General features: G+C 44.1%; 1 protein-coding gene across 2 annotated transcripts in view; it reads right to left on the bottom strand.

The window, feature by feature from the left end:
• Positions 1 to 16,427, bottom strand: part of LOC146862153 (RNA exonuclease 1 homolog) — a 919,286-nt gene that overhangs the window by 42,728 nt on the left and 860,131 nt on the right. For both annotated transcript variants that reach the window (XM_085641330.1, XM_085641329.1), the window contains one exon: positions 10,157 to 10,277. In XM_085641330.1, coding sequence (XP_085497456.1) covers positions 10,157 to 10,277 — 121 coding nt within the window. The remainder of the gene's footprint in view (positions 1 to 10,156; positions 10,278 to 16,427) is intronic.

The raw sequence follows: 16,427 nt of genomic DNA, 5'->3' as shown, positions 1-16,427 counted from the left end.
TACTACTATGTATAGGCAATAGGTCACCATCAATGGGCAAGGTGTTGAGGCTTTGAGGGATACAACTGCCTGCATGACTATGGTAAAGGGTCAGCTGGTGTCCCCAGAGCAGGTGATTTTCCATGGATTCTACCAGGTTGTGGTGGTTGACAACAGATGGGGTCACTATCCAGTGACCCTTGTTTCATTTGAGTGTGTGTGGGAGGGGGGAGGTTACAGATCTTGTGAGCCCTGCCATGCTTGTGGATGGTTTGCTTGGTAATGACCTGGAACACACTACCTGAAAGGAAGTGGAGGTCAAGGTTCATGTGGAGATGTTGGAGTTACCACGGTGGATCTGTGCTACCACACGGTCCATGGCTGCCCAGGATGCGAGTCAAAAAGGGCTGGAGCCTCAAACAAATGGACCAACCAGCTCTAGGAAGGAAAAGGCAGAGGGCTTGGGAAACCAGTCCTTGGTGTCTTTCCAGTAAGGTGGATGAAGCACCTGCATGGCCCCCGGAACATGCTGAAAAGGGCACTGCTCCCCTTGGTGACCTGCCCTACCTTGCTGGATGCCATGTAGAACGAGGACCCACCAAGGAGGAGTCCTGCAGGGCACAAAGGGAGTGGCTAACCTTTGAGGGAATGAGGCAAAAGGCCGTGGCCCAAGCAACAGCGGATGCCTCTGGGAGTCATGACATTTACTGTGAGGACAACCTCCTTTACAGTGAGCCTATGGCCCCTGGGCATGGGAAAAAAAGGGCCCTAGTGGTCCCTCAATGCTGCAGGGCTTCCTACTTGAGCTGGCTTATAACATTCCTCTGGTAGGACTCCAAGACAAGACCTTTGCAAGGCATGACCCCCCACTTTTATTGGTTTAGCATCAAGGCTTCCTCTGATGCGTTCTGTAGGACTTGTGACCTGCCAAGCCAGAGCATAGGCTTAAAGCCCCATCCTTAATCCCTTGACCGTCGCTGGCACTCTCTGAGCTGGGCATCGACATTGTTGGGCCTATGGATCCCAAGACTGCTTTAGGCAACAGGTTTATACCGATTCTGGTGGATCATGCCACTAGGTACCCAGAGGCAATCCCTCGGAGGACCACGACTGTACCTGCAGTAGCAAAGGCCTTAATGGGGACTTTTTACCCGAGTGGCTTTAGTCACGGAAGTGATGTGTGACAGGGGCACCAACTTCATGTTTGCTTAAAAGCAGTCAATGTGAAAGGAATGTGGTGTAAATACATGTTTCCCACTCCTTACCACCCCCCAAACAAATGGGCTTGTTGAGAGATTCATCAAAACCCTGAAGGGCATGATTAGAGGCCTGCCAGAGGCCCTTAAGAATAAGTGAGAGACACTCTCCAACTTGCCTGTTTGCCTACAGGGAGGTACCAGAGGAGGGAGTGAGCTTCAGCCCCTTTGAACTTCTGTATGGACACCCTGTCAGAGGACCTCTGAGTTTGGTTAAAGAGAAGTGGGAACAAGCTCCTAGGAAGATTCCCCAAGATGTAGTGAGGTACATGCTGGCCTTCAGAAGCCAAGTTGCAAAGTTGTGGAAGCAAGCTTCTGACAAATTGGAAGCCAGCCAAGATGTCGTGAAGCAGTGGTATGACCAAAAGTCTGCCAGCGTTGAACTGATTCCTGGGCAGAAAGCGTGGGAGATATACCCAGTTGAGCCCAGGGCCATCCAAGACAGTTGGACTGAGCCTTATATGGTGATTGAGAGGAAGGGTGAGGCCACCAACCTGGTGAACATCAAGACTCCTAGGCAATCCTACAGGGTGTTCCATATCAATCGCCTCAAAGACCACTTAGAGAGGTCTAAGCTCACCATGATGTTGGGGACACATGGAGGAGAGTGAACCTCTCCCTCACCTCTTAGACTTCAAGGAGAAGGAGGTGTCTGTGGAGGGAGTTATCCTTTCCCTCAGTCTGACTCTTGAGCAGCAGAGAGACTGCCACCAAGTGCTGGGACAGTATTACTCTTTGTTCTGCCTTATTCCTGGGACTACCCACCTGTGTGCCCATGACATGGACACATGGGGAAACCTCCCTCTAAAGAATAAATCGTACAGGTTGTCAGAAAAGGTGAGGGCCAGTATTAAGAGTGAAGTCTCTAAAATGCAAGAATTGGGGGTGATAGAACCCTCCAGTAGCCAGTCCTGGTACTAAAAGCTACCCAGCCGGGCACCACACCTGAAATAAAGTTGTGTTTGGACTATAGAGGGCTCCACTCAGTTACAAAAACAGATACTGATCCTATCCCCCTTGCTGATTGACCAGTTAGGGGCTGCCCAGTACTAAAGAACCTTTGACCTTAGGTCTGGGTACTAGCAGATAGTTCTAACAGAAGGTGCCAAGGAGAGGTCAGCCTTCTGCACTCCAGAGCACTAATACCAAATGTGTGTGTTGTCCTTTGGGCTCAAAAAAGCCCCTGCCACATTCCAGAGGTTGGTGAACCAGGTCTCTGCTGGTATGGAGGTCATCTCCTCTGCCTAACTGGATAACATAGTGTAATATCTAAGGTGTGATGTAATCACTTACTGTGCGTTCTGTCATCTCCTGGGTGATGGAATGTCTACACTTGAATATGCTGTTCATTTCCTGGAAGCTGTTGTGATGAGCGGTAATAAACCTGACTTCTTCCTCTACATAACTGGATTGTGGTCACTTCAATTGGCGACGAGTTTGAGACGCACCGCTCATCGTTATACCTACGTGTGCAGAGTACAAACTGACTGCTGTTTTTTTTTACCAACATTTTGACTTTAAAAATATCGATCAAAGACTTTTCTGCGCTGCCGATGGGACAGTCAGTCTCGGTTAGCAGTTATCTGGCGTAAAAGACTATTCATTCTTTTGCCAACATCGTAATCACAAGGAAAAAACGAAGTTTTAAAAGCTTTTTGCCGAACAGGTTAAACGAGGAAAGCTGCAAGTTATACCGAACCTTCAGATGTCACACGATTGTGGAAGAGAGCAAAACGTAAGGAAATTGAGTTATTCCTACCTTTGTTTCTGCCGTGGATGTGATCGGTTCACTTTTGGGTCATTCGTTTCGCCATGGGATACGCGCAGCTCTGGAGGAGACCGTTGATCTTCACTCGTTCGTGCTGAGCCTAGAAATGATGACGTGGTGTGCGTGTGTGCTGTGACGCGCCCACGTTCTCTGTGCTTCTTCCTGTCAGCTGAATTCTACTAGCGTCATATAGACAGCCTTTCACGTTTCTACGTTCTGTGTCTGCGGGATCGGCGCGCATTTGAACGCAGTAGTCATATTGGAGTATTACTTCAGAAGACTACTAGAAGGTATTTGAGCAGTTGATGGACGAACATTTTCTCCAGAGGACAAGGTACCACACGTTTTTCACGGAGTTTTATGTTTAACATTCAGGCATCGGAGCTACAGCTTTTTCCACTTTGCTACGGATAATTCTACACTAACAGCGCACCACTGCCATCTTGTGGTTGTTTTTGGAACAGAAAAGTCAAAATCTATTTCAATTGTTGGAACTTTATATCGTTTTTTTCACTGTGCTTATTTATTATTATTTTAAAGAGGGTGAAAACTATTGTATTTGTTATCAGTAATATTCTCTAAGAAAAAAAGAATATTCACTGTGTAAGGGAGTAAACTAGGTGTTTGTCTGCGTAGTCTCCCCCATAGATTTGGGTTTCCATATACAGAACGCTGTGTTTCATTAGTTTTGTTCTTTTGGCATAAGAAGAAAACTCTCTGCGTAAGCGAGTAATTCTAGTGTTTTTCTGTATAGCGGTTATTTACAGTATTTTGTCTTCAATATGCAGAATGTGCAGGCACCTTCCCCTTTCCTACAGCTTCCGGGAGACCCACCAGTAGAGTGGAAAGTATGGTACAGGGCATTTACGAAGTATCTAGGTGCCATAGGGGGCCTTAGATTTAGTGCTGAACGTAAGAGATTTATTCTCGAACACAATTTGGGTTTTGAAGGTCAGGCTGTTTTGGAACACTTACCTTTACCTGAACAAGTTGAGGGTGAAGAACCCCTAAATGATTTTGATCAGGCCATTCAAATGTTAGAAAAACAATTTGATGTGGAAAAGAGTTTAGTAGTAGCCAGGCACAAGTTTTTTACAAGGGAGCAACAAACATCGGAGAGTATTGTGTCATATGTTGCTTCTCTACGTATTTTGGCTTCTGAATGTGAGTTTGAGAATTTTACGTCACAACTCATCAGAGATCAAATCGTAGTACGATGTAGAGACAAAAAAGTGCAACAGAAATTACTGACTTTGAAAAATCCTTCACTTGAAGAAACTGTGTCCATTGTTAAAAGTATTGAGCTATCTCAAACTTCTTCAAATGAACTTAGGCCAGACAAATCTACAATTGGAGTAGTTAATGAAGGGAAAGTTGTGGGAGAAAAAAGTAGTCTTCCTGAGAAAAACAGTACTGATAACAAAGGAAAAGTGCCTGCAGCCAGGCAGGAAAAAAAACAAATGTATCCTCAAAAGAGGAATGTCTGTTCAAAGTGTGGTTATCCTTCCCATTTTCCTAATTCACGTATTTGCCCAGCTCGTAATGCCTCCTGTAGGAATTGTGGTAAACAGGGTCATTTTTCAAAAGTGTGTATGGCCAGGAGGAATATCAGTGCTGTGTGGGAGGAGTGTAATACGTTGGAGAATGACACAGAAGTCATAAGTTCTATGTCCGACTTAATGTTAGTAGTTAAGGATGACTGTGAGGAATGTCCAGACCCTATTGTGGACATCATAGTGGATGGGAAAAGTTTGAAATTATTAGTTGATTCAGGTGCACGCATGACAATGATCACTGAAGAATTGTTTGAATCTGTGTGGGGTGACAAATTTCTTCAACCTCCTGATAGGAGTCCTGTATCCTATGAGGGAAGGAAGATTCAGCTGAAGGGTTTTTTTGAAAGCACATTAGAGTTTGAAGAAAAAACTATCACTGGGAAAATTTATGTCGCTATTAAAGGGTTAAACATCCTGGGGTGGTACCACCAAGGTCTATTTGGAATGACCCTTAGACCTGGTACAAAAGATCCAGTCTCTATTGTCAATGAATCAACACCTTGTGACAATCCTTCAATCTGGGGAAGTAAATTTCCAAATGTTTTCTGTGATTCTTTAGGTCTGATCAAAGGTTTTAAACATCTTATCAAGGTGAAAGAAGGAGTAATCCCTAGCAAACATAAACTGAGAAATGTTCCTTTAAGTGTTAGGGATGATTTAACAAAAGAGCTTGAGAAGATGCGTGAATCTGGTGTGATTGAGCCTATTGAATCATCTCTCTGGTTAAGTCCTTTGGTCGTCGCACGGAAAAAAAATGGAAATCTTAGAGTCTGTATTGACTTCCGCAGCCTCAATAAGAACATATGGGTGGATTCTCATCCGTTACCCCGCATTGATGATATTGTTTCCAAGTTTCAGGGTTTTGAATGGTTTTCTAAGATAGATTTGTCTTCTGCTTACCATCAGGTTGAATTAGACATCTCCTCAAAACATTTAACAGCTTTTGTGTCACCGTCAGGAACTTTTCAATTTAAACGTATGCCGTTTGGTCTAGCTTCAGCGGCTTCCGTTTTTCAACGTGTGATGGAACAAGTTCTAATGGGAGTGCATAATACGGTTGTTTTCCAAGATGACATTTTAATTGCTGGAGTTTGCAGGTCATCACATGACAAGAGTTTGATGGAAGTGTTAAATAGGCTGCAAGAGAAAGGTATAGTGGCCAATTTGAGCAAATGTGTTTTTGGTGTCAAGTCTATCGATTATCTAGGACACCGCATATCTGGTGAGGGCATTCTTCCCAGAGTTGGTTTGATTGAGGCTATAGTTAAAGTTCCCTCTCCCAAAACCAAGGAGCAGGTTTCGTCTTTTCTTGGCATGTGTGAGTTTTATTCCAAATTCATATCCAATTTTGCGGCTAAGACTGTTCATTTACGTGAATTGTTGAAGAGAGGGACTGTTTTTATGTGGGACCACAGATGTCAAACAGATTTTGATCAAATCAAGGATGATCTTGGACAGTGCAATATTTTGACTCCTTATGATCCCTCTTTAGATTCAGTAGTATCTGTTGACGCTAGTCTTGATGGTTTAGGTGGTATGTTGACCCAGTTCAAAGCTGGAAAGGAATTCACTGTTGGATTCATCTCTAGATCATTACGTCCTAGTGAGAAAAATTATTCTGTTATAGAAAGGGAACTCTTAGCTTGTTGTTGGGCTGTTGAGAGGTTTAAGAGTTTTCTTTGGGGAAGATCTTTTAAATTATTGACTGATCACAAACCTCTGATTCCTATTCTCAATGGGGTTTTAGTGAAAGATCATACCCCTAGGATTGCGAGATTGAGTTCTAAACTTCTTCAATACAATTTTACAGTGGAACATATTCCTGGAGGTAAAAACATCAGACCTGATTTTCTCTCCAGGTTGCCTTTGCCGGTGGTGCAGGGTGAGTGTTTACCAGAGGAGGATGAAGAATGCTTAATTGCGAGCATTGATGTATGTAAAGAGGGGTGTTTCAGGGAGGAAGAATGGTTCGATGCGTTGAAGTCTGATTCTGTCCTCATGGAGGTAAAAAAATGCATTATTCAGGGCTGGCCTAAGGAAAAACACCTGGATAGTGAACTGCAACCTTTTTCAAAAGTGGCTGATGAACTTTCTTTAGAAGAGGGTGAAATGATCTTACGGGGTGATAAATTTGTTCCTCCTGTTAGTTTGAGAGATCGTATAATTACAGCTGGACATGAAGGTCATTTGGGTCAAACTTGTACCAAGCGTAGGATTCGTGCTATTTATTGGTGGCCTTCAATGGACCGTCATATTGAGAACAAGGTTGAAAATTGTTTTACGTGTTGCTCTAGTGATAAGGTAATCAAGACTGTCACTCCTCCAAAGGTGAAGGTTGAGCTACCTTCAGGTCCTTGGTTGAAACTTGCCTTAGATTTCATTGGACCATTCAATGCTTTACCAAACAAATATAGATTTGCTTTGGTAATTGCGGATTATTACAGCAAATGGTGGGAGGTTTGTTTTTTGACGGAACCTAACACTAATGAGGTTATTAAATTTTTGGAGAGCTTGTTTGCGAGGGAAGGTTTCCCTAAAGAATTAGTGTCGGACAATGGGGTACAGTTCGTTTCCAAAGAAATGTCTTCATTTTTGAACCAATCTGGGATTTTCCATCGGCGTGTAGCTCTTTATCACCCGCAAGGCAATGGTTTTATTGAGCGCATGAATCGCATATTGGTTGATTGTGTGCAATGGGCTGTTGCTGGTAACATAGATATTAGAGGAGCTGTGCAAAGTATGTTGTGGGCTCATCGCACTACTCCTGGTATTGAATTTGGGAAGAGTCCTTTTGAGTTACTGAGAGGGAGAGCTGCAACGTTTAATATGTGTCCAGCTTGGATGAAGGAGTGGGGTCTATTGTCTAGATCTGTTCCTCCTTCTTCTCCTGTGTTAGTTGAGGGAAAGGTACATTCTCAGGTACTCAACAAAATCAATGCCAATGATAACTCTACCAGTCGTTCAAGACAGAGCTATCATAAAGAAGAGTGGTCTCACAACATTAAGGTGGGGGATTGGGTCAAGATTAAGATTCCTCAGAATGTACCCAAGGGTTTATCTAAATTTAGTAAACCAATGTGTGTTGACCTGGTTTCGCGTTATGCTGTGAGAGTTGATGGTAAGAATTGGTGGAACGTAGCCAGGATTTATAAAATTCCTGACAAAGTTGTGCTTCAAATGGGTTTGACTGATAATGCTGTTGGAAGAAGTTCATTTTGTGATAATGTTTCACAAGATAAGTCTACCTCATTGTTGAGGAGAAGCACCCGGATGAGATATGTTCCCAAACGTATGGACTTATAATATGTATTTGTTATCTTATTTGTATGGACTTATAGTATGTTTCGGTTATCTTGTTTCTATTCATAATGAATGTTTATTTTCTTTATTTTCATGTTATTTATTGTATTGTGTTTTTTATTTCTCTTTAGGAAAATTCTACTTTTTGGTCTTTCTTCCATTTTCTATTGTTTGTGTTGTTGTGAAGAAGGGAGATATTGTAATATCTAAGGTGTGATGTAATCACTTACTGTGCGTTCTGTCATCTCCTGGGTGATGGAATGTCTACACTTGAATATGCTGTTCATTTCCTGGAAGCTGTTGTGATGAGCGGTAATAAACCTGACTTCTTCCTCTACATAACTGGATTGTGGTCACTTCACATAGCTGTATACAGTAGCTGCTAGAAGGACCACCTCTTTCACCTCCAGAAAGTGCTTCAAGCGCTGCAACAGGTAGGCCTAACTATCAAGGGCAGTAAGTGCCAGACAGCAGGGGTATGTGGTGTACCTGGGACATCTGGTGGACAGAGGTAAGGTGCAGCCCCTCCAGGCCAAGTTAGAGACTATCATGGCCTGGGAGCCCCCTGAAACCCAGACAGAAAACAGAGCATTCTTGGGCCTCTTTGGTTACTACAGGAGGTTTGTCAGGGGGAAATGGCACAATTGTTCCCCCTTGACAGACTTCTAAGAAGAAACCAAGAAATGTGATTTGGACAGAGGCATTCCGAAAAGCATTAGACTGCCTTAAGTAGGCCATGTGCACAGCCCCTGTTCTCACGGCCCCTGACTTCTCACAGCATGGGAGAAAACTACCATGTGTGTTTCTTCGATGGTAGGGGTTTTTGTTCAATTTCCATCACATCTGCTTACCCACAAATCCTTCCTAAAAGACCATATTTGGTTGAGATTGTAACAAAGGTAAGTCATCATGTTTTGTCTAATGTATTCACTGGAATTGAAAACTAAAGAGGTCAATTGCCCAAGGTTATATCCTCATTAGCTGAATGAGGCTATTTTGACGAATTTCCTGAATCTAAGGAGGCTGGGATCTCATGGATAAGTCTAAAGCATTTGAAAAGTGTGGTCCTTAAACTTTAGGTCAAGTCCGAGTCAGTTGATAGCCAGTGAAGGGAGGAATTTCTGAGCCAACACTATATGGACATGTCTAAGATTGAGGTAAAGCCTTGTTGTTTACTTTTGGAATTGTCTAAGTCTTGAGAGAAGATTTTTTATGATTGGATTATAAAACTAAATTACAATCACCTGGGCCACTAATAACCTTCTCTAGTGGAATGTCTGGAGCAATGGTAGGATCTTCCTGATCATGGAAAGCTGGAAAATAGTATTTTGACTATTTCATTTATTTTAGTTTCAAAGGACAGTTTAAAAATTAAAAACATATATATATTTTCACTTTCCTAGTCATTCTTGACATCACATATTCAATTTTTGCTATGAGTCCAACACAGGACACATTCCATCATTCAGAAATGTATCTGTTTCAGGCAGTTTGTGAACCGGTCTTGACTTTTTGATTTGTCATCCAATTGCACGTGGCTCTGACCAGACTTAGGTTTGAAGATTGTAGAATTTACCTGGACTATTGGTCACATGAACATGCTAAAAGAGTTGATAGGACTTATCCCTGTGGAACACAACTTTTTTTGGGTTACTGCCTTGGCTCGGACACCTCTGACTTGCCGGTTATGAAGAAATTACTTGATCCATTCAAGCGCTGAACCCAAGATTTGCAACCATTCTTTCAACTGTATTTCATGGGAATGAAAAGTTAGCAGTGTGCCTGTGTCCTGGGAGATTAGGATTTTTGCTTCGATGTTAGCCAGTGTTTTAAATCAGCTGTCAATACCTCTTGTCAGGCAAAAGCCAGACTGGTAGCCATGGTACAAGTTATTCAGTTCACTGCACTATGAAGGTGAACCTACCCTTCAAAAACAGGGAAACTAATTCAAGCAGATCCCAGTCATTCAATTATAGGGGTACATAGTGGCGTGAACTGCACCAGTGGATTCTCCCATTACGCAAATTTAAACAAGGTTCTTCTGTTTTTACTGAAGGCAGTTTCTTTTGTAACCACTTGGCAGAATTACCTTTTTCTTTCAGTTGTTAATAGATGCCCGGTTTGTACTAGCTGATTTAAGCATGGTCTATAAACTCTCGGTATTACAAATATTTAGTTTTAGAGATATACATGCTTATTTATCCAATAGGTGAGGTCAACACAAGCGAAAGGGTTATTTGAGGCTCATGATCATTGAGATTGTTTTTTGCACCTGTATGTTTAATACAGTGACTTACCATCATCTTGAATTATGCGTCTCAGATAATCAGCCATCAAATTTCTAAGTGCTCTTTTATGTGGCATGCCTAAACGATGCGGAAATACTATTGAAGTGTCAACCACACGGTCGTGAATGAGCTGTGAAAACAAATTATGCAAGGTAAATTATGTTTTATCTCAAACAATTCTCATAGCAGAGAACATAAATTTAGTCAGAGGCAACATTGTACAGTTCGAAGATCATCACAGAGCTCTAATATTTTGTCCCTATTCAATGTTATGCTTGGTGAAGAAAGGTACAAGAAAAATGAATAGAAGAATACGGTTGTGACAAAATTGGCAAACCTATGCAGCACAAAGATTGCTACAACAAGCATGGCAAAGAATGAAAGGGGCACTTTAGGATTTTATTAACCTAAAAACTACTACAATAACAGCCTACTGAATGCGAGAGGTTAATACAAAAATGTTCTCCCTTCAATTTTGTAATTTCAGGTTTTCCTTAAAAATAGAATTTGTGGACTCAAACAACCTGCAAATGGACTCTTAACAAGTTTACAATAGGAAATGTGAGGGCAATGCACTATGAGTGATGTTTGAATTTATGCTGATCCAGTCTCCTTTGACACTTATTCAGTTACTGCAGTCACATCTTATAGAAAACTTACCATTGATTATTGTAATATATTAAAACTTTTAACATTAGTGAATAAAAACACTCAATGTTGCATTAGCTGTCCATTATATTCTTCTATTACATTCCTATTAAAGCTTAGGCTCCAGAAATCGCATGTATGTATAAATCCACATATTATAAAACCTTTAAAATGAATAGCAGTAGTGATGAAACTCATTACACTACCATTCTTAATTTATTTTAGGGAACATTTCAAACAGTTTAGAAATGCAGCACATGGTAGAGAGTTGACAGTTATAAAAAAGAAAGGTATGACAGCCTGTAAGCAAAAAATGGTTTAAAAAGCCATCCGTTTAAAGCTGAAAAAATATTTCCTTACTTTCAGACACTGTCATGTCACAAAACACTAAAGTCCTAATGACAACCTGTTTAGTGACCCTTACCAAGGCGAATTATCATACAAGAACTTCCTTCCTACTTTTTGGCCTCAGATAGATGTTCGTGGCGTAAAACCTCTAGGCATAATTAAAAAAAAATACCTTAGGTACATGGGAGACCCAAAACTGAAATCATTCAAAGAGACCTTTATTAACCTTAAAGAGATTTAAGGTATAAATTGCACAAGGCAATATCACAGCAAAAACATTCCAAGAAGACTAAATGACCCTGTCCCATGACAAGTAAATCTTTGTTCACACAATGATTTGCTTGGATTGACCTATATTGCACATGGACACAAAAACAATAATTGATTAAACAATAAATACATGAACCACAAATGGAAGAGGAAAAAACCCGGGTAAGAGGAAGGAAAGGTTACATTCAATTAGCTCTTTTTGGTGGATGAACAAGCTACTTGCCTTCGGTAATTTTCATCTGGTAGAGACTATCCAGCCGCAGATTCCTTATCTTAGAATTATCCCCATGCTTCAGACTGGATCCTGAATTTTATTTTTGTGAGCAGTACCCCTGCACGCCTGTAGGTGGCGTTGAACGGCTCCGCACAGTGATGTCTGCGCCGAAGTGACGTGCGCAGTGCCAATATAGGCGTCACCCCAGCATGCCACCGTCAATTTCTTTTTTAAAAGTTTCCCACCAGGAGTCACAAACACCGCCCACTGGTGTGAAAAATTGAGGCCCTGTAAGGGGAGCAGCCCTGTCCCTAGAAATCCATTCACAGAGCAGAAACGATGGATGGGCCAGTAAGAAATCTGCGGCTACATTACCAGATAAGGAATTACTGAAGGTAAGTAACTTGTTCATCTAATAAAGACTTCTAGCCGCAGATTCCGTAACTTAGCATAGATATCCAAACAATACCTCCCCCAGTGGAGGGAATGAGGCACTGATTACACTAGAAAGTCTTGTACGACTAAACTGACAAAATGCCGGACCAGGACTGTCAAGGCAGTAGTGCTTCGTAAACATGTGCAAGGAAGCCCACGTTGCTGCGAGACAGATATCCAGAACGGGCCCTCAGCGTGCCAACGCAGTGGTTACAGCGTTGGACCTAGTAGAATTAGCTTGCAAACAGTGGCCAATGCGGTTTCTGCACCGCCTTTCCCGTTTTTGGTTCCTACGTACCCAACGAACAGTTGATCGTTCATCCAGAACGCTTTTGTGTGGTCAAAGTAGAAAAACACTTTTTAGGTCAGGTCGATAAAGTTGCTTCTCTTCCTTAGAGGGATGTGGCGGAGCATAAGAAGTTGGCAAAGTGATCAACTGGCCCATATGTAAGGACGGGACGCCTTTCGGTAGAAATTGAGCTATAGTTCAAAGAACAAGTTTGTATGGGTAGATATTCAGGTATGGAGACTTGGATGACAACTCCTGAAGCTCACTGACCCTCCAGGCAGATGTTATTGCCACCAGGAAGGCCGTCTTGATGGTAACCAACCCGAGAGGACAGTTGTGAAAGGGCTCGAAGGAAGCGCACATTAGAAAAGTTAGGACTAGATTAAGGTCACTCTGAGGCATGAAGGGCTAAGGTGGGAATATGTGACACAAACCTTTCAAGAACAGGTGAGCTGAAGAGAGATGGCTGATCTGACAACCACAGAAAGGCTGAGATGGCCAAAAGACCGCCCTTTAGGGTGCCCAGAGCAAAGCCCTGCTGGGCAAGAGAAAAGATAACAGGAAAGACCTGAGAGAGGGGGGCAGAAAGAGGGTCAACCTATTTCTCTGCACACCATGCCACAAACCTGCCACAAGAGCAGACATATACAGACTTGGTAGAGGGAATCCTGATTGCCAAGTTAACATCACAAACTTCGGGCAGAAGTTCGAAATCTATCAACTGGTGCCGCTCAATCTGCATGCATAATGGAAGAGCGTTGACAGCTTTAGGTGGAGAACCCTCCCCAGCTGCTGCAATAGTAGATCCTCCCGAAGGGACAGCCTGATCAGAGGACCGATGGTCACGCTCGATATCAAATTCTCCGAGCCCAGTACAGAGCCACAAGGATGACTAGGGCCCGGCTGTTCCAGATATTCTTGAGAACTCTTTGCAGGAGTGGTATGGGCAGAAAGGCATATAGCGGCCTGAGCTACACTCGAAATGAAAAGCGTCTCCAAGCGAGAGCTGCCATAAAAACTCAAGCACGCAAAACTGCTGACATTGTGTGCTCCAGCTGGGTATTGAACCACCAGGGATGTGCTTTGAAGTTCCAGCCATGTCCAGAGATGTAGGGCCTCTCAACAAGGGTCCACAACCCCACCCCACCCTGCTTTTTGAAATTCCACATGGTGGAGGTGTTGTCCATGAACACCTGCACTAGCCTGCCTTTGATGGAAGGTAAAAAGGCGTTCAATGCCAGCCGGATTGCCCAGAGCTCCAGTAGGTTGAGGTGGAGTCCAGATTCCACCGAAGACCAGAGGCCTCTGATCTCCACCTCTCCAAGATGGCCACCCCATCCCTGGAGTGATTAATCTTCCACCACTCTCAGATCTGGTAGGGGAAGGGAGCGTTCATGGGCCACAACTGCAGATCTTTTGCAGTTCCCTCCAAGATCTGGACCATGTCAGAAAGGTTCCCCATATGCTGTGCCCACTGGAACTTCAGGTCCGACTGCAGAGCCCGCCAGTGGATATGTGTCACAAGCAGGATGCAGGAGGCCATGGGGACCAGCATCCTCTGAGTCAGTCTCACCGAAATCCAGGATAGAGGCAATAGTAACATAAAATAATCTGACAAAGGGGAGCAGATATGAGAGCAACCTGTTTTTCAGAATACTATGCCACAAATTTACTCCAACGGCCGGTGTATACCGTCTTGGTGGATGGATGCCGAGCTACCACGATATCACAGACTTCGGGGGGGGAGTTCAAAAGCGGTCAACTGAGGCCGCTCAAACACCATGCATGAAGGCAGAGGGCTGTCAGGTTTGGGTGAAGGACCCTCCCCTGTTGCGAAGTCAGAAGATCTCCCCGAAGGAGTAGCCTGATATGGAGGACCGATGGTCATGCTCAACATTTCGGGAGACCAAACTCCCAGAGCTTAGTTACAAGGATAACTTGGGCCCAGTGGTTCCTGAGCATCTTGAGGACTCTGGGCGGGAGTGGTATTGGTGGAAAGGCATACAGGAGCCCTGAGCTCCACTCGAAATTAAGTGTCTCCAAGCGAGAACTGCCTTGAAAATTACAGGACGCACAAATGCGGACATTGCTCGTTCTCGGCAGAGGCGAACAGATCTAACCATGGCTTTCCCCACTGCTGAAAGAGACCTTGCGCCATCTCCGGATGGAGACGCCATTTTTGAACCACTAGGCATCGACGACTGAGTTTGCCCACCCTGGCGTTCGGAGGGGGGGGGGGGGGGAACATCCAGAACAACGCATGGGTTACGTCGCATGCATTTACGTCGCATGCATTTACGTCGCAAGCGTTACAAAGCAAGCGACGTTACGATGCAGACCATTACGCAGCCTACCATTACATCGCATGCGCATTTAAGACGCATACGGTTTTAAATCGCATGTGGTGTAATGGACGCGAGGCGGGCAGCACGAACGAGCACCGGGAAAGAGGCGGAGGACCACCGGGACGACGCGAGGAGGAAGAGGTAAGGGGGATTGTGCTTAGAGTGTAGTGTTTAGCATTTAGGGCAGTGTCTGGGGATTGTGCTTAGAGTGTAGTGTTTAGGGTTTACGGCAGTGTCTGGTGGTCATAGCGTAGGGCAGTGTTTAGGCTTTAGGGTAGTGTCAGGGGGGCTTACTGTAGGGTAGGGTATTAGGGCTTAGGGAAGTGTGGGGTACTGTTTTAGGGTCGGGTCAGGGGGTCGTACTGTAAGGTAGTAATTAAAGATTTAGGAGTTAGGGCTTAGGGTTTAGGGAAGTTAATCGTTTTGTACTGTATGATAGTGTTATGAAGTGTGTGTTATGTAGGGTAGTGTATTAGTTTGGGGGGTATTTTGGGGAAACAATTGCGATGTTAAAGCATGCGGGGTGTTTGTGTGAGGTGTAAATGTCTTTTGCATGCATTTCAATGGGGAAGCGAAGTAATGGTTTGCGTTGTGAAAGGTTACGTTGTGAATGTGCATGCGATGTAGAGACGGCGATGTTAAGGTATTCGATGTGAATGTTTGCGATGTAGCATCATACATCCTCGGAGGGATATGCCCTGTTCCAGCCATGTCCCGAAATGCAGGGCCTACGAACAAAGGGTCCATGACCCACCCTGTTTGTTGCACAAACTGTGGTGTTGTCTGAACACTTGAACCAGCTTTCCCTTGATTGAAGGAAGAAAGGCTTTCAATGCGAAACAAAATCGCTCAGAGCTCCAGCAAGTTGATGTGGAATTCGGATTCCGCCTGAGACTAGAGTCCTCTGATCTCCACCTCTCTCAGATGGCCCCCTCACCCCAGGAGTGATGCATCTGTCACTATTGTATGATCTGGTTGGGGGAAGGAAGAGGGGTCTGCCTCTGACCCAATTGCGGTTGGTTAGCCACCACTGCAGGTCCTGTGAAGTTCCCTGTTAGATCTGAACCATTTCGAAGAGATTCCCCTGATGCTGCGCCCACTGAATCTTCAGGTCCTGCTGACTAGCTCGCAAATGCCGTCTGGCAAAAGTCACAAGCAAGATGCAGGAAGCCATAAGGCTCAGCAGCCTCAGTCATTCTCACCGTGCTCCAGGATAGAGGCTGAAACATCTGTATCATAGCCTGAATACCCTAGACTCACCAATCGGGAGGATAAGCCGAAACTACACCATGTCCAGAACAGCTCTGAATAAAAGGTGCGTCGAGAGGGAGTCATATGTGACTTCAGCACATTGAAACTTAACCCCAGTGAATGCAGTAGGTTTGCCATAGTCTGCTGGTGGGAGACGACAGCCTGGTGCAAGCCCGCCTTCAACAGCCAGTCGCCGAACTAGGGGAAGACAGGCCCCCCTGATCTGCGCAGATGGGCTGCAACCACCGCTATCACCTTGGTGAACACCTGAGGGGCGATGGTAAGGCCAATGGAGAGCACTGTGAACTGAAAGTGCTCGTGGTCTACCGTAAACTGTAGATCCGCCGGTGAGTAGGCAGGATGATATTGTGAAAATAAGTGTACAGCAAACCCAACGCTACCATCCAGTCTCCTGGGTCTAGGGCAGAGAAGATTAGAGCCACAGTGAGCATCTTGAACTTTTCCTTTCTGAGGAAATAG

This window comes from Triturus cristatus, chromosome 2_2, assembly GCF_964204655.1.
Source record: "Triturus cristatus chromosome 2_2, aTriCri1.1, whole genome shotgun sequence".
NCBI lineage: Eukaryota > Metazoa > Chordata > Amphibia > Caudata > Salamandridae > Triturus > Triturus cristatus.
This window is presented reverse-complemented; position numbering and strand designations above follow the sequence as displayed.